At 37.5% G+C, this 25,404-nt stretch overlaps 4 protein-coding genes and 1 non-coding gene across 6 annotated transcripts in view; 4 read left to right on the top strand and 1 right to left on the bottom strand.

The window, feature by feature from the left end:
- The first annotated feature begins 3,997 nt into the window (after positions 1–3,997).
- Positions 3,998–5,866, top strand: LOC134811462 (uncharacterized). Its single transcript, XM_063818297.1, has 5 exons — positions 3,998–4,223; positions 4,560–4,585; positions 4,719–4,806; positions 5,064–5,132; positions 5,350–5,866. Exons 1-5 carry the CDS (start codon positions 4,218–4,220, stop codon positions 5,563–5,565), a joined length of 405 nt encoding a protein of 134 aa, XP_063674367.1. The 5' UTR covers positions 3,998–4,217; the 3' UTR covers positions 5,566–5,866.
- A 134-nt stretch (positions 5,867–6,000) lies between these two features.
- On the top strand, positions 6,001–16,547 carry LOC134811515 (ATP-binding cassette sub-family F member 3-like). Its single transcript, XM_063818361.1, has 11 exons — positions 6,001–6,140; positions 6,763–6,950; positions 7,083–7,252; positions 7,508–7,641; positions 7,894–8,012; positions 12,488–12,622; positions 12,783–12,851; positions 13,060–13,216; positions 14,577–15,322; positions 15,907–16,020; positions 16,169–16,547. The coding sequence occupies exons 1-11, from the start codon at positions 6,037–6,039 to the stop codon at positions 16,330–16,332; spliced, it is 2,100 nt and encodes a 699-aa protein (XP_063674431.1). The 5' UTR covers positions 6,001–6,036; the 3' UTR covers positions 16,333–16,547.
- Positions 16,548–16,787: 240 nt separating this feature from the next.
- On the top strand, positions 16,788–17,854 carry LOC134811380 (eukaryotic translation initiation factor 2 subunit 1-like). The gene has a single exon (XM_063818174.1). It carries the CDS (start codon positions 16,800–16,802, stop codon positions 17,769–17,771), a length of 972 nt encoding a protein of 323 aa, XP_063674244.1. The 5' UTR covers positions 16,788–16,799; the 3' UTR covers positions 17,772–17,854.
- Positions 17,855–18,033: 179 nt separating this feature from the next.
- Positions 18,034–25,404, top strand: part of LOC134811671 (uncharacterized) — a 52,286-nt gene continuing 44,915 nt past the window's right edge. Inside the window, exons 1-9 of one of the 2 annotated variants that reach the window (XM_063818699.1) lie at positions 18,034–18,381; positions 18,884–19,064; positions 19,768–19,966; positions 22,858–22,949; positions 23,050–23,346; positions 23,790–23,889; positions 24,016–24,190; positions 24,420–24,511; positions 24,824–24,990. In XM_063818699.1, coding sequence (XP_063674769.1) covers positions 18,194–18,381; positions 18,884–19,064; positions 19,768–19,966; positions 22,858–22,949; positions 23,050–23,346; positions 23,790–23,889; positions 24,016–24,190; positions 24,420–24,511; positions 24,824–24,990 — 1,491 coding nt within the window. In that variant the 5' untranslated portion in view covers positions 18,034–18,193. Of the gene's footprint in view, positions 18,382–18,883; positions 19,065–19,767; positions 19,967–22,857; positions 22,950–23,049; positions 23,509–23,789; positions 23,890–24,015; positions 24,191–24,419; positions 24,512–24,823; positions 24,991–25,404 lie in introns of both variants that reach the window. The other variant, XM_063818698.1, reaches the window with a different exon arrangement.
- Trnar-ucg (transfer RNA arginine (anticodon UCG)) lies at positions 25,095–25,167 on the bottom strand. The gene has a single exon. It is a non-coding gene; the product is annotated as a tRNA-Arg (tRNA).

Genomic DNA, 25,404 nt, shown 5'->3' with positions numbered 1-25,404 from the left:
TCCCACCGAAGACGACATAAGTGTTATAAATAATAAATTTAACAGCCTCTTTTAGGTCATCTTGACTAAAGCAGGCATGACAATCATAGGTTTTATTGGAAAAGAAACATGTATTACTGTCTCTTTTAGAAATACAAATATATCTATTACGGTCTGAAAATATTAAATCAACAACTTCATTAATCATATTCTCTACTTCAATCAAGTCTAATCTGGTATAAAGAGTAGTAAAATCATATACTTGTATATTATGAACATCGCTATTTTTGATAGCTTCAAGGAATTCACTTGAGGAATCTATGCTCCAAAACATGTTTATACCGCTGTTGTTGTAGATTGCCTCGCAGTATTTCTTGAAGTATTTCCTCAAAAGTTTCAGACAACAGTTAACTTGGACGTTAAGTTGTTTCGTAACGCAAAAACGGGCACCTGCAATGAACCTCGCCTTGTAAGGGTTCTTATGAAGCTTAGGGTTCCAGAATATGCGTGCTAGTCGCAAGTTTTTATCTTCAACTTGTACATTAAATCTCTCCTTTAGACTCTCAGATATTTTATTGACATAATGAGTCTCGTCTTCGCTACAGGGTTTATATGTATCATTACCTATACATTCTAGAGTATTAGGATCAAAACCCATTTCATTGACAAGAGTTTTTACATAAAACTTTTTACAAATAAATGAAAAATTACCAGAAGCTTTGTCGATACTACAAATAATGTATTTACTTTTCAGCAATTTAAGACTTCTTTTAACATCATCTTTTTCCAGTGTGTTTTCTTTTATTTCAAATGTTTCAGGAAAGTTTTTCTTGTAATATTCAATACGATTGGAAACTATTGATAACACTTTTTCCTTCCAATCGCTGAACTTTACTTCTTTTTGACAGTACTTTCTACTTTTTGATTTTATAAATTTATCGACAGCTTCGGTAACTGACATATATATCTCATCTGGAGATTTAAATGTGGGAATTCTGTATTTACAACCGTAGGAAAGTACTTCCCTAAGTTCAACATTATCAACAATATCTAAATTACCAGTAACTACATGTCCATGAGGAGGATAATTGAAAGGGGAGGAGTGACAATCGCATGGACTACCTAAAATAGATTTAATATCAGAAATAGAAAGTTTCTTTAAGAATGAAGCATAGTTACAAATAGAAAGACTTATAGGATCATTATACTCATAATAAATCTGTAATGGTGTAAAAGACTGAATCAAAATGGGAAGCAAATCAATGACTGAAGTGTCAGAGAAAATAGATTTTAGGTTAAGATTATCAATGAATTTGCAATTAAATGGAACAATTATAAATTCTCTTTTACTGGATTCAGATTTGTTCTGATGGTATTTGGGGGAAAATGTTGAACAGAAAGAGGAACATACGTTGTAAATCAATCCTGAATTATTTTGACTCAAAGAGTAGAGAGTGTCTAAATCTGATAAGCTATAACATTTTAATGTTTTGTATATGGAATGTTCTGAAGAGATGTTATCTTTCAGCCTGTTAATATCAGACTCTATGGTATCCAGAGACTTCTTAGGCTGAACTTTCTTCTTTCCATTCCCTCTGCCACGTTTGTATCGAGCAATCTGTCCACTAAAATAATTCATAACCCGATCTTGGGAGATGTTGCCCGTTCCTTTCTTCTTGTCATTAAGACCAAGAGGGAATGCTGTCCCAAGCTTCTCTATCCAGTAATCCTCCAGGAGAAGTAAATCATTTTTGACATCGGTGGACATGTCAGAATCAACATAATCTACAATCTGTATGGAAGCATCTGAGAAGACGTGACCAGGAATATTAAAATGTTCATATAAAAATGTGGATGATTTGGCTTTGACACAATTTCTGTGGCCATTGACTCTTTTATGAAGTGGTTGAGTTGTTTCTCCAACATATTGTTTTTTACAGGTAGAACAGGTAATAACATAAATAACATTATTAGTTTTACAATTAAATATAAAATTTGTATGTCCAAAGATAAAATCATTATTAAAAGTACTGCTCCTAAATGTATTAACAGGATTAAAACTGTTGCAAGTGAGACAACCTCTACCATTGCAACATCTAAAAGAATTTATATTGAATTTTTATATAGGGTAATTGTTATATTATGTGTATATTGTTTGAATAATTTTCTTAGTGTGCTAGTAGCAGTTAGAGGTGTACGTGGTAAGGCAAAGAAGGCATGGACTGCCCCTATATCCAATGTCTCCTTCAACCTGATACCTGAGGAGAAGAGCTACGAGGGATAGATGATATCTATTGCTCAGGATTTACGATTGTGCTCTGCCAATTGCATCACTTGATTTAATTTATTGTATATATAATACTGTTTGACATTTCTTAGTTAATAAATATAATAATCAATAAATTAGAATAGAAACTTGTCTTCTTTTCAGCTCACTCTTCTGAAACCTCTTCCTCTACATTCCTCTACATTCTCAGCCTCATTATCAACTTCATTGCCAAGTCCTTGTCTAAACCATCAAATCCCAGTTGTGATCTAGGAATTATACAAATTTGTTCAATACTCTTAGATCATAAAAGGTTAGGGAGTGTTTGATGGGCGAGGGCCTGAATCACTTGTTGTTTTGATGTGAATTTATGGAATTTTATATTTAGTCTAGTTGACCGTTTTATAAGTTACAAAGGGTTTTTTTCTACCCTGGTTCTTACAAATTTATACCGTTTTTATTTATTAATTTATTACTTAATTGAGAGAAGTTTACTTTTAGGTGTCCAACCTTAGAGTGAGACAATCACCATTGCTGGATTTATTTGTGTATTATATTGTTTGAATAATTTACTTTGAAAACAAACAACATTTTTTTAAAATTTACAGAGCTGCTGTACAACTGGGCACTAAGTTTAGTTCATTCCCATTACAAAGATGCTTCATTCATTGTGGGATTTTTAGGTACTTCTGTACCACGTTCAGCTTTGCCATGAAACTCCTCACAATCGTTGTCATTTGATTTCTTTTTGAATTTACAGACTAGACTCAGCTTCAGGGTCATCAGAGTTGTCCACTTTATTCTGCGTTTGTTACCTGCTCAATGAAGTGTATTCTTGATCAGGATGTGTGAAGTATGTTCAAAAGATGAATGGAAATATAAATGCCCTAAATGTGTGATCAGATATTGCTCTCTTGACTGCTTTAAATCCCATGAGTGTAATCCACTTGTGCAGAAAACTCCAATTCAGCCACAAAAGAGAGGACCTAGGCCTCTTCAACTTGACTCTGATGACGAGACAGATTTGCTAACATCAGAACAGCTTCAATCTCTAAACTGTGATGCAATGACACAACTTCTTGGTAAATGGGCTACTGTTATGATAGTACCACAAACTTTACGAAATCTCTTTTGTATAAATATCTGGGATATTGACTTAAAATTACCGTTTCACAGAAACAATAATACAAATATAATGGTTTACCCATTTATACACAAAATGTTCAACTTCACCATACTTGCATTCTTTATGATTAGTAATTTATCTCAGGGAATCCTCATCTCAGAAACATTTTAATGGAAATAAACTCAGCCCGGGAACCAGAGATTGCCCTAGAACACTTCTATGATGAACCAATTGTTTCAGAGTTTATAAGCAAATGCCTTGAAACTTTTCCAGAGGAGGCATCAGGATAGCTAATTTATTTTTAGCTCAAAGTCATGTTGCTTTTTAAAGATTTTTTAGTTGTGACTGAATTCTAGTTTTTGAGCCAATTTACACTATTTTGCCCCCCCCCCCCCCCCCCCCTCAATTTGGCTTACAACAAGATACCTTTTTTATTTATGAGTCGTTTCTGTGATGATAGTTTGATATATTCACCTAAAGTGAGTCTTATTTTTTGTAAAAATTGCTGCTTTTAGGGATACAATATTAAATATGACCTGGTTTAAGACCTAATATCCTGTAACATATTACTTACAGGCCACATTGTTTCAATTAATACTAACATAATAATATTTACCAACAGATTATGACATGTCTGATCAACAAGTTGTAAAACTACCTCGCACAGTTAGAGTTTGGAACTTTGTCAATTCGGGTCGAGGACTTCTTTCATTTTGGGCTTTAAACTTTGTTGGTGCCATCAGCACAGTTATTTACTTAAAAGTGCGATACACTGGTCTGCGACGTAAAACTGTCAGAGAGAAGATCATTGCACGTCGTCTTGCTGTAATTAGTTAACTGACTGATATGAAGGTATTTTTGATCTTATTTAAAGAGTTACAGCCATACTACGCATAATGCTTCCAAGTTCCTTTAAATATCAAATTGAATTGTTTAACCAAAACTTCAATTGTAATGAATGGCATATAATTGAAATTTATGACTGATTTGAGTAATGTCATACTATTATACCTTATACCTTCTTATTTAAGTTTCCAGTCCTTACTTAAAATTGAAGTAAATTCTGCGATGTTAGATTAAACACTGCTGAGTATAAGTTTTATCTTAAAAGTAGTGTTGTTGAACTTCAATTTATTATTAATACATATTATCAAAATTTACATTACACCTTCACAATTTGTGCTTCAGATTAAGAAAGAAAAGAAACACCTGAGGTTGGTCGGCTTAGTTGATTCTTTATTTTTATTCCGTAGTCCTCATTAATAAATGTGATTGAATCTGTTCATTGTAAGTGAAATGCGCATGGCACTCAGCCAGAATATAATATACATAATTGTACTGTTTCAGGTACACACCACCGCCACAGTTCAAACCAACACAGAAACCTTCTAACCTGGGAAATAAAGAGTTGTGGCTCGTCCAGATTCCACCTGGGGTTAGTCTTTGTTTTTGAGATTATTGATAGCAGGAGATCAGTACCCTCGGGTTTTTGTTCTGGATATGTTCAATTTAAGCTGTGGTTATAATATGGCAAAAATGAAAAATTGTTACTTTCTCAATTGTTTCAACCTTATATTTGCCATGGAATCTGAATAACTAACCACAAAAGATTTATAATTATATTTTCAAATTATCATGACTTGAATGTGTTTGCAGAGTATCAATTTAGTATTAATTATAATACTATTTTAGGTAAAAGCAGAGTCCCTCAATGGTACGAAGTTCAAGCTGAAAAACAATAAAGTGATATCTCTGAATGAGGTTAGAATGAGTGAACCAATTATATAATACAGTTTGATAAATTGACAACGTACCCTGAATTTAAACTTAAAGAATCTTAATTGTCAGAAACATCTTGAAATTCTCTGAATTTTCTTGTATAGTAGGAGTACCTAGTTCTGTTATTGAGATCACGTTGACGGTTAAAGTGTAGTTCCTAGCTACTAGTAACCAGAATGCCTAGTTATAATATTTTCAGAACACAGAGATGTTTATACACAAGAAGAGCTCTGGTCACGTGGTGTCCGCTGACAAGTCAGTTCCACTGCAGGGACAGATCACTCTCAGACACAAGATTGAGATTCCCATTCTTAATAAACCTGTGGAAATGCCAGTCGCTGAACGGTTACCAACAGATCTGAAGTACAGGCTTTCCAGGCTACCTCAACAACAGATTAAAGAAGAGATTAGTTAAAAATAGTAGATTTACTAGAGGATACCCAGTGTGACCCCTGGTAATTTCGTTTCGAACAACTAAATGTATCATTCCAAAACCTGACCCTTTTAAGTATATATGTATTAATTCAACTAGATTAGGATTTGATGCTAACTTTGCCCTTTTAGATGAGGGTTTTTCATAAATTATTAATTTATTGGTTTTCTATCTTTACATCTTTATTAAAGATCCGTGCCCACCCCTATCTTTAAGATATATTTGTTGAAAAATTTGATAAAAAATGTGTCAAATAAATTTTTGTGTGCGATATGTTTTGAAAGTGATGATAACATATTAATGTATATGTTATAACTACATAATATTACATTGTGACTGAATAAATTACCAATTAATTAACTAATTACCAATTAATTTTGACTAATTACCAATCATATAACTAATTACCAATTAATTAACTAATTACTAATTAATTAACTACATTAGGTGGGTATGGACACCCTACTCCAGGAATCCTTCCCAGAGTTGGACCCCTGTATTCAGGAGTACCTCCTGGGCATGCTTGATGATGACACTACAGTAGAGGATTTAACATCGTAAGTGATCCAGGTAACTTGCCTGTTATTATAGGTCGTAGCCTGAATACTGGTGCTCGGATAGCTCGAATCACGTGACACTTAAACAGTCAGACCTTATAAGGCATGGTTGTTTTAATAAAACAAATATCACGTGACCATGGCAACCCGACTGCTATCTTTTAGCTGAACTGCCTATAACAAACGTTCTAAAGCTTATTAGACTCCTTCAGTTTAAACAACTCTGAAGACTTGTTTGGCAAAAAAATTCATTGTATCTAGCATGGTAAGGATACCCCCTCACTCTCCGTAATCATTTTTACACATAGTTATTGTGTCAAAATTACACTAGCGTGATCATTTGGAAACCCCCCTCCCCCTCAGCCTCGACTGATTACGTAATATGTGAACGACCCCTCGAAAGATATGATTAAACACGTTTTCTGTTTTAGTTTTTAAGTTTATTGCCATTAAATAGGGTTTTACCGATTTTATCTTCTTTGTAGACTTATCAGATCTTTAGAATGTTCATAATTAACTACTTCAGATTTGTGTAAAGTTTGATAATAAGGATACTAACTCTTCTAGTAGTATTAGTTTTCTATCTAGATTTTAACTCCCTAACTCCCCAACCCTTCTGCAGATCAGATGACCTGTTCGACCTGATTGGGCCGTTTATTTTGAACGGTTGTTCAGATGTGAAGGAGGGAAAAGTAATGAAGCTGTGTGCGGCAATGTATGACACCCTCAACATACCCACCTCCAACAGTCAGCAGACCATTCTCAGCGCTCCAATCCAGATTTCTAACATGACAATCGCCGACACCAGCCGTTAGTCTGAAATATCATGTATTATTTCTGATGTTTATGGTATTTCTGATGTTTTTTTTTTTCCAAGTCAAATATCGATTTCGGGTAGAATGTTTAAATAATTTGATAATTTTTTATTTCAAATTTCTACAGAGCTGAGCGGGAACATCTGGAAGGCCACAAAAGGAGAAAACTCAACAATTGTGAACAAACAGAAACTGGAGAAGGCAGAAGCTAAGCAGCGGGAGAAAGCGGAGAAGAAACTGTTTAATGAAGCAAACAAGAAACCACCTCCTAAAGCTGTGCACAACGACTCAGGAACAGTTAGTTAATATTGCCTGCTCTATTGGGGTATATTTTAATGAGCCAATAACGTATAATTGCAAAGAAAACACAACGACTCAGGAACAGTTAATTAATATTACCTGCTCTATTGACTATTGGGGTATATTTTAATAATGAGACGTATAAGTGCAAAAAAAACACAATTTGTATTGATCATATCAGAAAATTTAATATGAAATGAAAGGTTTCTTATTTTTGTAAGCCATAATGTGTACTAATAATGTTGTTTACAGGTGCAGCAGGCAGTAAACAAGAAGGACCAGTATCTGACGGCTAAAAGTGATATCCACATTAACAACTTTGATCTCATGTATGGAGAGAAGAAACTGCTCATGGATGCCAGTCTTACAATCAATTACGGACACAGGTATGTCACTCAGTTTTGAAGCTACATAGGTCTTATCTAGGTCACTAGTCTTTTATCTAGGTCACTAGTCTTATCTGTGTCTTATCTTAATCTAGCATTAGCTTTTTTATTTATTTTTTTAACATCTTTCTATCCTGAAAAGGCTGAACTATATTTTGACAATTCTTAGTATTTTGGGACACCCTCTTGAGTCTTGATGATGTGCACTGAACTAAATTAACCTAAAATAAGTAACTAACAGAATCATGACAGGTACGGTTTGGTTGGAAGGAACGGTTACGGAAAGTCTACACTGATGAACGCAATAGCAAAGAGAGAACTGGCAGTACCTCCTGCTGTTTCTTTGTTACATGTCGCTCAGGAAGTGGAGGGTAAGTACTTTCTAATCAGTAATATAATCAGTAAAATATTCAATATTCATATCTTAATATTTAACCTAAAGTAAGTAATATCGAATGTGGTGTTTTAATTTTTAGTTGACATTTTCCGCTGAGATTGTGACATTTCTACCCGGCCTGAAGTGTCAGATTATATAATTAAATTGTATAATTAAATTGTATAATTAAATTGTATAATTAAATTGTATAATTAAATTGTATAATTAAATTGTATAATTAAATTGTATAATTAAATTGTATAATTAAATTGTATAATTAAATTGTATAATTAAATTGTATAATTAAATTGTATAATTAAATTGTATAATTAAATTGTATAATTAAATTGTATAATTAAATTGTATAATCAAATTGTATAATTAAATTGTATAATTAAATTGTATAATTAAAGAATTAAATTGTATAATTAAATTGTATAAATTTTAAATTGTATAATTAAATTGTATAATTAAGTTGTATAAATTTTAAATTGTATAATTAAATTGTATAAATTTTAAATTGTATAATTAAATTGTATAATTAAGTTGTATAAATTTTAAATTGTATAATTAAATTGTATAAATTTTAAATTGTATAATTAAATTGTATAATTAAGTTGTATAAATTTTAAATTGTATAATTAAATTGTATAATTAAATTGTATAATTAAATTGTATAATTAAATTGTATAATTAAATTGTGGGGGGGGGGTGTAACCCAAAAAAAAACCCAACTCCTACCCAAGAAAAGGTAATACTGGGATTGGGTTTTTTTGGGTTTTTTTGGGTTTTTTAAACAAAATTTAAACAAAATTCTAGCCATTTCATTACTTGTATTGAATGTGAATTATTTCCCACTGAGTCTTACCTACGTGTTGTTCTCATGTCTTAACTTAATAGATAGTTTACATAGTATATAATAAGTGTGTTTATAATTATATTGATAGTATGTTATCACGATAGCAAACAGGATGTCTCGTTCATCGAGATATAATCCATATGAATGCACAAAGTGGAAATGTGCCAAACGTGGCATATGTGTTCTCCTGTCATGGAAGGAGGCTATGACGAAGGTCAAGGGCAAGTCAAAGCACATGACTTAAATTACTTGACTTAAGGCGGCTTCAGAGTCCGAGTCTCGATGATGTGTCTCCAAAGCTTTCTGTCCACCATAAGCTCCTTAATCTCCCTAGTGTTCTTGAGTCCAGTGTCACTTATTAGGTTATCGACGAAGGTGAGCGGTGGTCTACCCCTCCCTAGGTTCCCAAAGGAGAAGTTGGTGTGCTGCCAGGTCATCATGTCGCTGGATGTGCCTAGCCAACCTCATTCTTCTGGCATGTATCTTCGAAATAACTCTTGGGAGTGATCCGAAGACCTCCTTGTTGGTGCGATGTCCTATTCAGTCCACGTTTAGGGCCATCCGAAGCATTCTACTGTAAAGCTGTAACATCCGTCTATTCTTTTCTTCAAAGATTCTGTTATTGTCCACGTTTTCGTTCCATACAGGAAGATTGATTCAACCGTAGGTTGAACAGACGGATCTTTAAATCTCGGCGCAAATTGGACCTCCATATAGCCTACATTTTGTGGTAGGCAGCCCATGCCTTGGCCTTGCGTAACCTAAAGTCGTGCTCCGTTGTACTAAAATCCTCAACTTCTTCTAAAGCATGTCCGTCCTTAGAAACTATTGTGTGTGGCTCCTCTCCTACTAAATGAATGTAAGATGCTTGGTTTTAGACAAAAAAGATTTCATGCCTCCTCATCAGATGAGGCTTTTGTAGGACTGTAGCATGTGATGACAATGAGCCTGGGCTTTCCATTAAGAGACATGGTGAGGATCCTTGCGCTGTAAGATTTTATAACTTTATAAGACTTATAGCCTCATATGCGCTGCTGTCCTCGTCAAGATGATTTCTACTCTCCCATTAGAAGCGCCAGCTGCGTTTCTCCACGCAGATGAGATCACTGGATGAATCCCTTTGCTCATCTTTTCTATTCTGGTATTCTCAGCAATCAGCATGCACTACCCGATGTTCGATTCTTGCAGGGCAAGGATGTGCAGCTTGCTTCGAGAAAATAGTTCTGCAAGTTCGATGCGTTTGTGCTGTTCTCTGGCTGTTCTTATGTTAAATGTGCTTACCTTAGCAGTCCTTTTACATGATACAATACAATTGAGGTTCATATCTTTTTGATGTTTTCTTGTTTGACTTTCTGTAGAAATAGGTTGTCGTGTTGTGGAGACCGAGTCATCAGCTTCTGTAATAGCAGCGTAATTACCCCGGCAACCACTTCCACTAGAAAAATAAGGGGCTTTAACCCTTAAGCTGTTGATAAACTTCATCTTGACTTTTCAGTTGGCTCACAATCCTGTGCAGTCCCCTGCACATTGGCAGTGGATTGTGTTCTTAACTCTTGCGCCACTAAAAGGTTAAGGGCATCCGCTTGAACAATAGCCATCTTTAACTCTCACCATAATATCTTGGGTATCTTGAGCATGTAATTGCACGAACATAATATGCTATACAAGACACATGCGACACTTCCTTTTTCTACCCAACAGTATCAGTTGTAATCCTTACCCAATCGTCACCTGCTCCAGTGTGGGACTTTCCGATTTTATCCCAAAGCATAAGGAGGTTAGAGTGAGAACAGAGCTACACTTTAGCGGGGACTAACCCTTCCCTTGACTACTTCGTTACCCGGTACCCCGGGCATAGGGAACCGTATCCTGACTACCAGAGTGTGGCCCAGTCTAGCTGGGTCATAGTATACTAGGTTGAACAGGGTAACAGCCAACACATCTTTAGCTACTGTGCAATCCACAGTAAAGATTTACGAGTCTGAAAGCCTCTTCAAGTAGACCAAGAGTTAAGGAGTCAATAGATCAAATTATTGAACTTCCGGGGCTCAACGTCTCCCGTCGACCGTCCTGCCTTTAGCCTGGACCCCCTGTCCAGTATCCAGTCTTCACCACGCGGAGGTAGTGGCTTTCATCATGCTGTCCGATGAGTGTCTGGAAGAGGGCACCAGCAGGATATCCCTTTTCAAAGTTCTGGGAGCCTCACATCAGACCAGGGCTTCCACCCAGCTTTTATCCAGCGGTGACGCCTTGGCCCTTGGGCCACCTAAGCTTCACACAACCATTGAAAGACCACCTGCCTACTTTTAAAAATTTTGACGATGCGATTATTACAGTCGAGGGTCTGATGCTGTACATTCTCAGTGTAACAGCTGACAAGTGACAACAGTTATCAACACTTTATGCCCTGGCCGTTTACATCCGATGCCTGCGAGCAAACTTTATGCTTTCCTGCGCATAGGCCTCCATGCAGGCATTAGAACTAATCTGTGTTCTAAGGATATGTTGGTTGGCATGGGCAAATCAAACCGTTTCCTCGAGCTTGATGCACTCGGCAAAAGTTTGATCCCTGTAACAGTTGCCCACCCTCGCAACAAGCTTGTTATACCGCATCCGAAAGCAGAAACTATTTAGAGGTAAAGATACTTCAATCCCAAGATTGTTACAAGCTATGAAGAAGGGAGTCTCAAGGGGTAGAGAACTCCTTCAAGAACACTATAGCTTTGAAGGAGAGGCTTTCCAACCATCTTCTGACGGAGCAGAGAGTGACGAAGAGGAAACAGATGATGAAGAAGAGGAAGTGGAGTATATTGACTTATCAGAGGAATGGGCGAAAATAGTAACTGTGTATGGTGATGCTCTGCATCATGATACAGCTGTTGAGGTTTGCCTCAATGGAGGTCGGGATCGAATGCCATCCCAGTCAAGATTTTAGCGACTCCAGGGCCATAAACAAGCGAAGATATCACTTAATATCACATGTGATCATGCAGCTGATGGTAACTGCAAGATTCTTTCAGTTGGAGATAGAGCATGGTTTCTCGTTAAGCGGATGATCAGGAAAACGGAAACAGAGATCGTGAAGGTGAGAAGAAAGGCTTTATTCCTCTCGTACCGGTTGCGGTCAGGGTTGGGGTCATCAGTGAGTTGCGTCCCTACTAACTCAATTTGCCATGGCCATCGAAGTGAGCATTACATATGTCTGATATCATATCTGGATGGCCAACTTTTTCTGAGCACATCAGTGAATAAAATACTGCTTTTGGGTGATATTTAAGCGATCATATCTATTGTGATGTTGTAGTGATGAACCACAACAGTGATGCTGTACTGATAATTGTTTTGCTAGGTGCCTACATGATTTTATTTCCTTCAAATGAAAAATTTGTAAAAAACCCAAAAAAACCCAACTCCTACCCTGAAAAAGGTCATACTGGGATTGGGTTTTTTTGGGTTACACCCCCCCCAATTGTATAATTAAATTTTATAATTAAATTGTAATAAGATTGTATAATTAAATTCTTAGGTTTTGATCCTCTTACTTTAACGAGGAACTGATGTACTAGCCATTACTAATTATTGCTAATTATTACAAATATAACTTTAAACAGGAACTGATGTACTGGCTATTGCTAGTGTACTGGAGTGTCACACTGAACTAGCTGAGCTGAGGAGAAGGGAGAAGGTCGCTCAGGATACACTGGCTAAGGATGAAAATAATGAAGCTGCTGGAAAGGAACTCTCAGGTTTAATATATCAACATTTTTAATAGTATTATGGGCTGTTTAGCTTTGACCTAGTTGCTGTGAACATATTGGTGGGTGCATGTAAGAATATATATGTTATGATCTAACTGAACTGGATTCATGTGTTATCTCATTGTTCAATCTAAATGAAATTTTTCAGCGGTGTTTGCGAAGTTAGGAGAAATTGAGGCAGACAAGGCGGAGTCCCAAGCTGCTACTATTCTATCTGGTAAGAAGTTTTATCATAAATATTACAACATATTTATATTATATTAAGGGCACAGGGGGGTCTTCATATTATATTCAGCCCAGTTATCTAATACCCGTTTTACTAAATTTTGATGATTAAGATAACACTAATTTAACACTAATTTAACACTATTTTAAAACTATTCTAACACTAATTTAACACTAATTTAACACATGATATTATCCAGGCCTCGGTTTCAGTACTCGGATGCAAGGAATGGCAACCAAGGAGTTCAGTGGAGGATGGAGAATGAGACTAGCACTAGCTCGAGCTCTCTTCACTCAACCGGACCTCCTCTTGCTTGACGAACCTACTAACATGTTGGATATCAAGGCTATCATTTGGTGAGAGAGATAGGGGTATTGATGATAAGGTTATATTGTAATTAGCGGGGTGTAATTTATATTAGTCGTATTCCATAATAATTACAAATAATCAATAATTTGTCGACCTAAAAGAATGTATTTATTTTAACAGTTGAACTTTTAAAGGTAAATTACTCATCAGATTTCGATTGTATAATCACAATGAGAAAACAAATGTACATTCGCAATTATACTATTGCTAAACTATGTGCTCGTGTATTGATTATGATGATGTGTGTGGCACTGTGTCTACTGTCTATGAATTAACTATGAATTGAGCATATAATAGTAGGCATATTAAAGAAACTGTTAAACACTCTAAAAGGCTGTATCATCTTAATCGTCATCTCCCAGTGCGATTGCTAATCTAGATCTAATTGTTCATGATCAGTAAATATAAAAGGTCTTCTATAAATAGAACATATCCACATAAACCTATCCGGAGTATCTGTTTCCGTTAAATGTTCTGCAGAGCTAAGTCCCCTCTAGTGGAACCAGTCACTGATCTGCAGAGTATGATCCCCGGTCCCTTTCTAGTGACACTTCTCTCTAGTGACACTTCTTGTAACACCTCAGTGTCACTCCTTCTCCCTTCCTCACACACCTACACTTCCTCTTACACCCGCTCCCCTCTTTCAGCACCTTCAGTCCCCTCCTACTTGGCGTCACGTGACCAAACACCCCCTCCCAGTTCATTAAACTACACGTGTCAGGGCACCACTGCAACGTGCATAACCTGAGGGTCCTGTTAATGCACGTGCAACTATTACACCCGTCAAAATACAGCTGTCCTTGTTGAGCCCAGCGTGGTTTACCTTTTTTGTCGAGATAGGAGCAGCAAGTAGAATCTACATCGTCACATTCAGAAGAGTTAGCTGATTTGAACACCAGGAATAGCAACAGAAACTGTATCATAATGCAATGGTATTCAGGACAAACCAGAACTCAGAATCATGTGTGTTAAAAAGCTAGACTAAACATGAACCAGTTTTTATTCGTATTCTGAAATGTATCAAGGAGTCATCTTACAAGATTGTGACACCACTAACTTGTGCTCATTTAGAAGTGTTGTAGTGTGCCAATTACTGTGCGTCACTTTTAGGTTATTATATTTATTTTAATTTTATCATAAACTGTTTTCGTGGAGAATTTCTAGAAAGGGACTATTTGAAGTTTGTGGGTGTTATCACCCATCACCGGGTGTTATTTCAGTGATCTTGTCCTTCAAAGTTCAATATGTTAACTGTTATTTTGACAAAGAGAGCTCCTATCCTAGTAACAAAGCTAATTATCATTCACTATTATACTAACTATTGCTAATTATTACTAACTATTCCAGGTTAGAGCAGTATTTACAGAGCTGGCCGACAACACTACTGGTAATCTCTCACGACTTCAGTTTCCTAGACGCAGTAGCTAACATGATCTTCCATCTCCACTCTGCGAAGATAGACACCTACAGGGGAGACTTCCAAACTTTCCTCAAGTCTAAGACTGAGAAGTTGAAAGCCCAACAAAGCGAATACGAAGCACAACAAGCTGAACGAGCTCACATCCAGGCGTTTATAGACAGATTCAGAGTGAATGCTAACAGAGCAGCCCTGGTGCAAAGTAAGATCAAGATGTTGGAGAGGATGCCAGTGTTGAGGGCTGTGGAGCCGGAGAAGGAGGTGGTGTTTAAGTTCCCTGATGTGGATAACAACCTAGCTCCTCCCATTCTCCGTCTGGAAGCAGTTACATTCCATTACTCGCCCGAGTGCCCTATGTTTAAGAAAATAGACATTTCCGCTGACATGGATTCTAGAATCTGTCTTGTTGGTGATAACGGAGCGGGTAAATCAACTTTGTTGAAACTTTTAATCAAAGAGCACGAGCCATTGGACGGTTACTCGTTCCACCACCGGCACTTGAGGGTGGGCTACTTTAGTCAGCATTTTGTGGATCAGTTGTTGATGGACGATTCTCCAGTAAGCTTCATGGGATCTAAGATGCCCGGCACTAGCTCGGAACAGTGCAGGAGGTTATTGGGAAGGTTCGGTATATCTGGGGAGATAGCTATGAGACCTATTAGTACGCTCAGTGGGGGTAAGTAGTTATTTGTTACTTGTTGTAATATCTTGCAGTAAAACACCAAAATTCGGATGAAATCTTCGTAGTTGTTCTACATCATTAGTCCTGTAGGAGTTGCAAGTGTTGTTGTCTTGTTATTACTGGGGGATCCTACTGGGTCCCTACTGAGACCCTACTGGGTCTCTATTATGCTGTCTGTACTGCGACCAGATGTGTTTTGTCCGTGACGTACCTTGCTCTTACAATTGAACCTAGATCTGTTGTTTCACTTTAAGAAAGGTTTTGTCGTATAGCGACTTATTCCGACGTAATAGGACGTAATAGGACGTAATAGGACGTGTCACGTTTATAATGATAGATTATACGGATTTGAGCAGGTCGCTAAATTACTGTTCATGTTGTAATACTTGGCCAGACGCCAAGTTGGCCTGCTTGTAAGAGACAGTTTGTAGTACACCCTGTCGAGTTGGCGCACAACCAGAAAGACGACAGATCGACAGATAATTTGTTAGGAAATTTAAAACTTTCTGGATGTTGGTACTTTAGCCTGTTTGTTCGAGATAGTTTGTAGTATTTATTTAATCCAATTATTTTACCAGGTCAAAAAAGCAGGGTAGCGTTTGCAGTTTTATGTGCCAAAGAGCCTAATTTCCTTGTACTTGACGAACCTACGAATCATTTAGACATGGAGACTATAGAAGCACTTGGGGCGGGTTCGTTTAATATTTGTTTTTTTGTTTTTTTTTAGTCAGAAAATTATATCACAATAAAGTGATAAAGTTATAAAGTAATCATTCCACTCACTTTCGTGATAATGATTTCCAGTTTACAACATGTCCTCTAACTGAGCTATCATCACAGCAATAAAGGCGTATAAAGGAGGAGTAGTGATGGTTTCTCACGACGAGCGACTCATATCCATGGTGTGTACCATGTTGTGGTGGTGTCACGACCACAATGTTAGTGTGTTGGAGGGAGGCATCAGGGAGTACCGCCGTCTTATGGAGCTGGAACTCAAGAACTAGAGAGAAAATGATGAAACTGACGTGGGAGAATGTTGAAAGTGATCCTCAAGTTGGGACTTTTTGATCGTCAAGTTGAGACTCTGACCATCGAGTTGGGATTCTCTGATCGTGCTTGCTCCTGTTTTTATCTGTTTGAATTGTCATTGAATAAACTAATGAAGTTGAAATTGATGTGCATATTTCTGTAGATGTATAAACCTTTTTTTTATTTGGGCGATGTTGTATCAAATTGACTGCTTTGAAGACTGGAGATAAGAAATCCTAAAAGATATCATCAATAATTGATTCTAAAAGTTTTAAAACCTCCTGTGTACAGTATGACTGTTATATTCAAAATTAATTTCTAACAAAATTAAATTTATATCAGATCTGTAATAATTAAGATCTGTAATAATTAAGACCTAATACATGTATAATAGTTGACCTTTATCCTAACTGTTATACCACCACTAGGAGGGGGCGGCACCATGCCTCAGATATCATGTCGTTATTACGAACAGAAGTACCCGGAGGTGGACGAGGTTGTCATGGTAAATGTTGTTCAGATCGCTGAGATGGGCGCCTATGTCAAACTACTCGAATACGACGGACAGAAAGGTATGATCCTCATGTCCGAGTTCTCAAGAAAGCGTATCAGGTCTATAAACAAGTTGGTGAGAGTGGGAAGGAACGAGTGTGTCCTGGTGACCAGAGTGGACCAAGATAAGGGGTATATTGATCTCTCCAAGAGACGAGTCGTACAGGAGGATATTAAGAGGTGCGAAGAAAAGTACTCTAAAGCTAAAACAGTTAACCAGATCTTGAGACATGTTGGGGAGCTGCTAGATTACGAGGATGACAAAATGTTAGAGGAGCTGTACAAGAAGACCGCGTGGTGCTTTGACAAGAAATACCCGACGAGCGGAAAATCACACGAGATGTTCAAAGAAGCCGCTCAAAAACCTGAGGTCCTTGATGAGCTGGATATTGACGACCACACCAAAGAGGTTCTTTTGAAAAACATCAAGAGAAGACTCACTCCGCAAGCAGTCAAAGTAAGAGCTGACGTAGAGGTGCTATGTTATGCGTACGAAGGTATTGATGCTGTGAAAGCAGCTCTCAGAGCAGGTTTAAAACTAGCTACAGAGGAAGTTCCCTTGAAAATTAATCTTATTGCTCCACCTATTTACGTCATCTCTGTAACGTTGTTCAACGAAGAGAAAGGAGTTGAGGCAGTGAGAGCGTCTATGGAGGCCATCAAGAACTCAATAGAGGCCTCTAAAGGTACCTTTAACGTGAAGCTGGATCCTAAGGTAGTAACAGAAAGAGAGGATCAGAAACTACAGGAGGAACTGGAACAGAGGGAGAGAGATATGATGGAGAAAGATGGAGATGAAGACAGCGAAGATGAGGAAAGCGAAGATGACGAGGAGGAGGAGAGCGACGAGAATGAAGTCTAGTTTTGTGTTGAAACTTCTCCTCTGTTTCTTTTAATTTTTGAATTGTTTGGGTATCTTATGCTCGACATGTGCCATGTACATGATCTTCGTGTATCATTCTGATATTCTGTTTCCCATCTGCGACTCAAATTCTGGTCTCATTAAATATCTAGTACGAAATATCATCTCGTCACCTGAAAGCTAAAATGAAAATATTTAAAAAAGTATTTGCTGTAAATATTTTCATGTTCACGATACACAAAGCTAACCCGAACTTTTCCATGATTTAGCCAGTGTACTCGAGCGGTGCAAAATGACCTGCAGTCTAAGAATCTAGAAGAGATCCCAGAGGATGGAAATGAACTGATAACCTCGTCCCGCAATTCAGTAGCTGCTACAAAAACCCTGGTAACTAGTAATCCTGGTAACCCTGGTAACTGATAATGAAAACTAACGTGGTAGTAGCAGGCTCTGTAGCAGTGCTGTTTCTGGTCCCACTTGCTCTGCTCTGGTACCGTGGGAGGAAACAGGGGACAGGAGGGAGGAGGGATCGTATGGATGAGAGGCAACATGTCAAGAAGAACAAAGATAAGATAGTTAGAACCACTACTATCGAGAAGGAGGATGTTAGGTCAGTTTCTTACTTTCTTAGCGCGTTTATTACTTAACAGTGCATTTATTACTTGTAAGACAAAATTCAAGGGAATTTATAACTTATCAGTTAAAATTGTATTTTACAAAATCAGAAATGAAATCTAGAATTATATCCTATTGAGATAGGCACTTGAAAGTATCAATTATTATAAACTTATTTGGAGGCGATATTTAAATAATGACATAATGCAGTATATTCACAATATTATTTACTTAACTTTTAAGGCTGAAATTGTTTTTGCAATTGCTAGGTTTGCACGTTCTTACCCCTGTTACCTCCTGTTCATTGCATTCATTCATTCAATTTGATTCATTCATTTACATTCTTTCATCTTTCAGTTCGCCGTGTAGTGTGTATGTTTTTTAGTTCTAGTTACTAGTGGTCCTACCATACATTTTCAAATCGTGCAAGAAATCGTGTTTATCGTGTATAACACGTGGTTTTGCTTACATGTATCAATTAACTGATACGTATTCAGGTTTGTGATCGGTAAGAGAGGCTGCGTTATTAAAGACATTGAGAGTCGGTGCGGAGTCAAGATCTCCTTCCCAGAAGACAGTAACCCTGGTAACTGTAACCCTGGTAACTGTAACCCTGGTAACACGTCTCAGATAGTTGAAGTTAAGGGAGACTGTAACGATGATATAACAGAGGCAATAGTAAGTTATTATCAATACCTTGCCTAACATTCCGCTTTATTACACTTCTTATATGTATTTTTGTTGTGTTCAAGACTTTTGATCTTTTCCGACCAGACGATTCCTCTTTCTGGAGTCTGATGAGAACTTTAAACAGGGAGAGCAGTATATGGAACTTAACATGGTTCACTGATGCATCACGTCTTTAATATGCACTTTCTATTAGAGCTTATAAATATCAATTTGACAATATATATATATATATTTTATGTAAAGTAGGCTTACATAAGTAAGTGGTATACAGTTCTTTCATAATATATAATATTACATAGTTTGAGTGATCTGCATAGTAACTTCGATAGCTTAGTCAAGTCGTGTGTTAATCATTGTAACAAGCCACCATGTGCCGAAACACCCGCCAATACTGTTTCATTGTTTTTTGTTCTTTGCTATACAGTTGTTTAGAATCGTGATGTTGCTTTGAAACTAGCAATTTATAAACACTTTTTATAAATACTGTTTATAAGCACTGGCTATTTATAAAGACATCTGGTATCTGATAAAAGTGCCTAGAACATTTTTAGAAAATCGACTTTAAAGATTCAATAAACTGAGTCAGCTATTATAAATTAATGTTATAATATTCAGATATTATTGTTCCTTATTTTTTATTGTTCGATCAGATGAATGTTCATAATTTGTATTAACTGAATGTGAATTTCAGGAGATGGTCCAGGAAGCGTGCCAGCTAAAACCCAAAATACTAACAGAAGACATAGAAATCAGGGCTGAGTACTGCGGTAAGATAATCGGAAAAGGAGGAGAGAATTTGAAGGATATCAGGGAACAGAGTGGTACAAGGATACTTATTAGTAAGGAACCTGTGGAGGGAAACGAGGATATACGACTCTGCTCAATTGAAGGTAAATAAAACCATCATTAAAAACAGGTAAGTAATAATAGCACTCAAAACACATTTAGCTTATCTCAAGCTTTCAAACTCTTCTTAAAACATATTTTAATTACCTTTTTTATTGGAAATAATTGCAAATAAGTTTCTAAAAGTCCCCAGTTAAGGATATAAAAAGATCATAAAATCAAAAAAATGTTGCTAAAACATTAATTATCGAGATGAAATTAACAATATTTTAGGTCATTAGTTCAGTCTGGTTGGTTCCATTGTCTTAACATTACTGCTCTTCTAATATCACATGGTTAATTTTAAGTTATTTGTTCATCATGGGGCCTTGTAACTCTAGTTAGGAGTATTTTCTTCTCCTTGACCCCTAAAGAGAGCTACAAAGTAGTTCCTAATGTGCTGTCTTATCCGCTAATTTCTGGACACTATGACAAGAGGAGACAGAACAGCATTAACAAGAGGAAGCTCAGAGACTGGAGAGCTTCGAACATGCTGTACACCCAATCTGCAGGTTCACTGCAGGTTGTGATGAGGACTTGGATTATGATAGCAGAGATGGAGAGTGTCACAGAGGAATGATAAGACTGCTAGCAGGAACACTGTAGTAGTGTTGATGTGACCCCAGGCTATCAGAATAGTCTCCGTATCTTCTCTAGCTCTGGCACGCTGCCAGCCTGTTATCACTTGTACTACCATACTAACCAAGATAGCGAGGATAGGAAGCAGGTACTGCACAGTTAGCAGGCTGATCTCTATATGTATGCACTAGGCTCAGTTTTAAACCCAGCAGAGATCCAGACAGCCGGGGAACGTGGCCACTGATGCTAGAGAAACTAGCATGAACCAGAAGGAAATGAGGTTGCTGAAGGTCTTTGTGGTGGCTAAGTAAGCTAGGATGTAAATATCGTATACTGTCAGGGATAGAAGCAGCAGGATGTAGGTTTTTCCGTGGGTCCTGGGAATGTCTCTTTAACTGACATGCTAGATATGGTTACCAGGGTTACGGTCACCAAGGTCACAGTTACCAGGGTTACAGGGTAAGATATTGTCTCTACTAGGAAGGATCTAGAAGATAAGTGGGTGCAACAGAATGAAGCCTCAACAACTAGAATAATGATTAATCTCTAGACCAACCAGAAGAGTCCTATTGAAATTTCAAACCAGTACTCAAAATCAGAATTGCAGACACTTTTGGCCTCTTATGTTGTCATTATATTGGCAAATTTTCAGAAAGGGGCAGTTCACTTTTCACGCTCACCTAACCTTCTTAGCACCTTAGGCTTAAATGTGCCAAGAAATGCTCTTCATTGGAAATGCGTCTCAGCATGACACTATAGTTAAAGATTTAAAGGAACTAGAAATGTAGGAAATTAAGTGGCTTTTGAGGTTCAATTCTACTAAATGTTCAGTTATGCATCTAGACTTTAATGATAACCTAAGATCAAGTTATTTTTTCAATGAAGTTATTCTAGAAGAATCTGTACAGGAAAAAGACTTAGGGGTTATAATCCATAATTCCTTGCTTTGGAATGAACAGATTAAAGCTGCAATATCTAAAGCTAACAAGATGATATTATATGTTGGATTTGATTTTTTTTAATTAAATTGATTTCTGATACTCAAAATAGTTGTTGGAAGTGGATCTAGATAAAATACTTAAAGTCACGTAATGGTAGTCAAGTAATGGTAGTCACGTAATGGTAGTCACGTAATGGTAGTCAAGTAATGGTAGTCACGTAATGGTAGTCACGTAATGGTAGTCACGTAATGGTTGTCACGTAATAGTAGTCACGTAATGGTAGTCACGTAATGGTAGTCATGTAATGGTAGTCACGTAATGGTAGTCACGTTAACATAGGTGCAGATTTCGTTTTGAGGTGAACTTTTAAGTTCCCGAGAAATCTTCTTAAGTTTGCTTTTTTTTCTCCTCGGGCACATTCGTAACCTACGGACCAGGTAAACCTAAACTACATATTGAGTATTGACCGTTATGTACGTCGGTATCTACTATCTGTTGAGGAGCCAAATCATCTGAAAAGCCCTAAACCTATATTTTTCTCAGGCACGTAGCCAGGATTTTTCTTTGGGGGGGGGGGGGGGGGCTGTCGGCGAGCGAAGCTGCATACTGTGGCAGGGGTCTGGGGGCGCACCCCCCAGCGGGGTCCAGGGGCGGACCCCATTGGCGGGGGCTCGGGGGCGCACCCCCCCGGAAAAATTTTGCGAAATAGGGTGTTTTAGGCTAAATTGAAAGTTTAATGAATTTACAAAAATGTATGGTTTGGCATATCATTGCCTACAATCCTGACTTGAGTAATTTCCCCCTTTGAGACTTTATTTTGGGTTGAAAATTGAGTTTATCAAGAGGAAGTGAAAAATCTCTGGTTCAAATTTGGATTTGAAGCCATGTTTAATTTTTTCTGCTGAGGTCATTTTTTTGCGCAGAAAGCGCTCGATTTTAGGGGAAAAATGTAAGTTTGCTTTTAATTTTTATGGTCCTGTCGGCACCTGAAATCGACGTAATCTGCAGGGGTGGTCACGTAATGGTAGTCAAGTAATGGTAGTCAAGTAATGGTAGTCACGTAATGGTGCGACAGTCACGCAAACTTTAAGGATTTACATTTCATCATCTGACCACCCCATTTAATTAATATTGCAGAACCAGTGCAGGAATTGAGATGGAAAAATAGAACACCTCAATATTTGGGATAAGAGATCAGTTGCAGTAGGAAAAACTATGGGGGCCGGGGGCTACATCGTGTCTACTCATATTGCTTGTGTTACAGTATAAAGCTAATAAGGTGGTGCTCTGTGAAACAATCACGAGTAGCAGAGTGTAGTAACTGGCTGTATATTGTTGTCTTGTCAATCTGTGTGAATCTCACTAATTGTTTTCAGGTACAAAAGAGGAAATAGAAGTAGCAAAACAGCTGATTGATGGCAACATACTAACTGAGATAGAGATACGAAGAAAAAGAGAACATAGACAGGTAAGGTTCACAAGGTTACAAGGTTCACAAGGTTTGCAAGGTTCAGTGCTGGTTAAAATTGTAATTGTTGCTCGGCAAAATAAGAATTATTGAATTTCAGGAAGTGAAGAATTACCTGTCCAGCACTGTAAACGGCACTTCCTTAGAATCACGTGATGAGAGTGATAAGTCACGTGATAGTCAGAGTGATAAGTCACGTGATAGTCAGAGTGATAGGAGTGAGGAAGATGACAAATGCTCACATAAGAGTTACCCACTCCAAGACTCGTCAGTAGTGGCAGTGGAAGTGGCTCCTAGCCCTGAACCACAGCTTATATCTGAGTTTCTAGAAGAGGACCTGACAAGTGATGCGGTACCTAGCCCTGAAGAGTGTTTTGAAGAGGACCTGCCTACTGTGGTATGTGAGGAGATAACAGCTACAGAAGCAACAGACCTGTCTATGTTAGAACCTAGAGCTAGTTCGGGGTTTAGTCTGCAAATGTCCTCAGAATCACTGGTGCCAGAATCTGTGTTCGATAAAATCAGAACTGATTTGAGAATTGATGAGGACGTGGAAACGGTAAATATTACTACTGAACATGGATTAAAATTAGGAAAACTAGGAATAACTCCCTTTACCGAGCCTCTGCTTCAACTAAAGTAATATTATCTAGTGATTCAGTGAAGTTCTTTACACTTGCCTTGGGTGCACTTGCCTTAGGTGCCTTGTTTACACTTGCCTTGGGTGGAGCTCCTGAATCAATCTTTCAGATTAATCCATGATCAGGGGTAATATTTACCATTTAATCCACGATCAGGGGATATATATTATTACCCCAACTAAATAGATATGTGTTTCAGGTATATTTAAAGGACCAGAGAGACTTTGATCCGAACATAATGCTTGACAGTGTCTGTCTACCTCCGCTATCTCCAATTCAATCAGTAAACGAGGAAATTGGTGAGACACTTATTTACAACTGTCAAAACTGTGATTGGCAACTAGATTGAATTCGTATTTGTAGTATGTATTTGAAATTCATGAACAGTCTATGTGATTGTAAAGTTCACTAACATGACCACCTAGATTCCGAGAGCCAGGTTACAGTAATCGCCAGCTCCCTCTCTTCCAACATCTCTAACCTCGCTACTAACGGGGGGTCTACTTGTAGCTCTACTAGCTCTCTCACTAGCAACCTAGTTAACGAACAGATGACACTTAACCTCAAGTCAATGCTAGGGATTAACAAGAACGGCCACGGGTGAGTTAGATTTGGGTTACACTTGAGCATGGGATTACGTCATGATTACGTCATGGAAACTGTAGCCGGTCATGTCTGTAGTTTATGTTCTGTGGGGTATACTCTAAGTTGTCTAGTTTCACGCTCTGGTAATAACTGTTTAAGTACCTGAAGTACGTATGTGAACTAGTACTTGTAGTTAGTAGTAGTACTAGTAAGTACTGTGTCTATTTGCTGTATTACTTTACAGGGAGCTTGTGCATGATGAGCCCGGTACATTACTACCTGATACATTACTTGATAAAGCCTTGTTTGAATGCTCTGTCTACTCTTACAATCACGGTACACATCTTCATTTCTTCAGAACTACACTTTATCTACACTATCTACCTTATCTTATCCACTTTTTATCAGTTCAGAGCTATCTACTATGTTATCTCCTTCTTAATGGCCTTCTATATAAATTCAACCACCTTGATCAAATATTTTATCGACTCAAGCACCTTCATTACAGCCTTCGCTTAGCGTAGCTTGCTTTAAGCTTGCACTAAAAGCCTGCACTCAGCTAAGCCCACACTAAGCTTACACTTTGCAGTCTGCAGCACTAAGCCTTGCAGTCTGTACTAAGCCTAGATTAATTTGAATTTGTCCCAGGTAGTGTAGATATGAGAGTGGAGTGGGAGGAGTTTGAGGGAGTGATCACGTGTGCAAAGTGCTGCAGTCACGTGTGGATAGTCAACAGACAGTCCAACTGCCTACCCATCATCAACAACATGTTATCAGAGTACAGCCAACTCTCTCCACTACACTCTGTCAAGATGGTTAGCATTTTACTGTCTTTAACAGGCAATTTATTAAATGAATGGTCTTTCTTTCCGTTAAAAATTAAGCCGTTCTAATCTATTTTAAATTTGCAAAAAGTAATCGACCCCGAAGGGACTCGAACCCCCAATCTTCTGATTCGAAGTCAGACACCTTAGCCATTAGGCCACGAGGCCGATATGCTGTCTAAAAGTATTGACTTATTATACATATATATGGACATATCAGCGCATCAAGGCATCTTAGTCGACTGGAAATTTGTTTACTATTTATGCATATAACAATACCTGAAGCCCAATTGATATAATCTCCGTTTAACTCTAGCTTTCAGCCGTGCGAATATATTAAATTCACCAAATATACTCAGATGAATAGCACTTCAATTATACATTAGTGCTACTGCTATTCATTTA

The sequence above is a fragment of the Bolinopsis microptera genome, chromosome 2 (genome assembly GCF_026151205.1).
Source record: "Bolinopsis microptera isolate Bmic1 chromosome 2, MBARI_Bmic_1.0, whole genome shotgun sequence".
Lineage (NCBI taxonomy): Eukaryota > Metazoa > Ctenophora > Tentaculata > Lobata > Bolinopsidae > Bolinopsis > Bolinopsis microptera.
The sequence above is the reverse complement of the archived record's forward strand: the minus strand, read 5'-3'. Positions and strand labels throughout refer to the sequence as shown.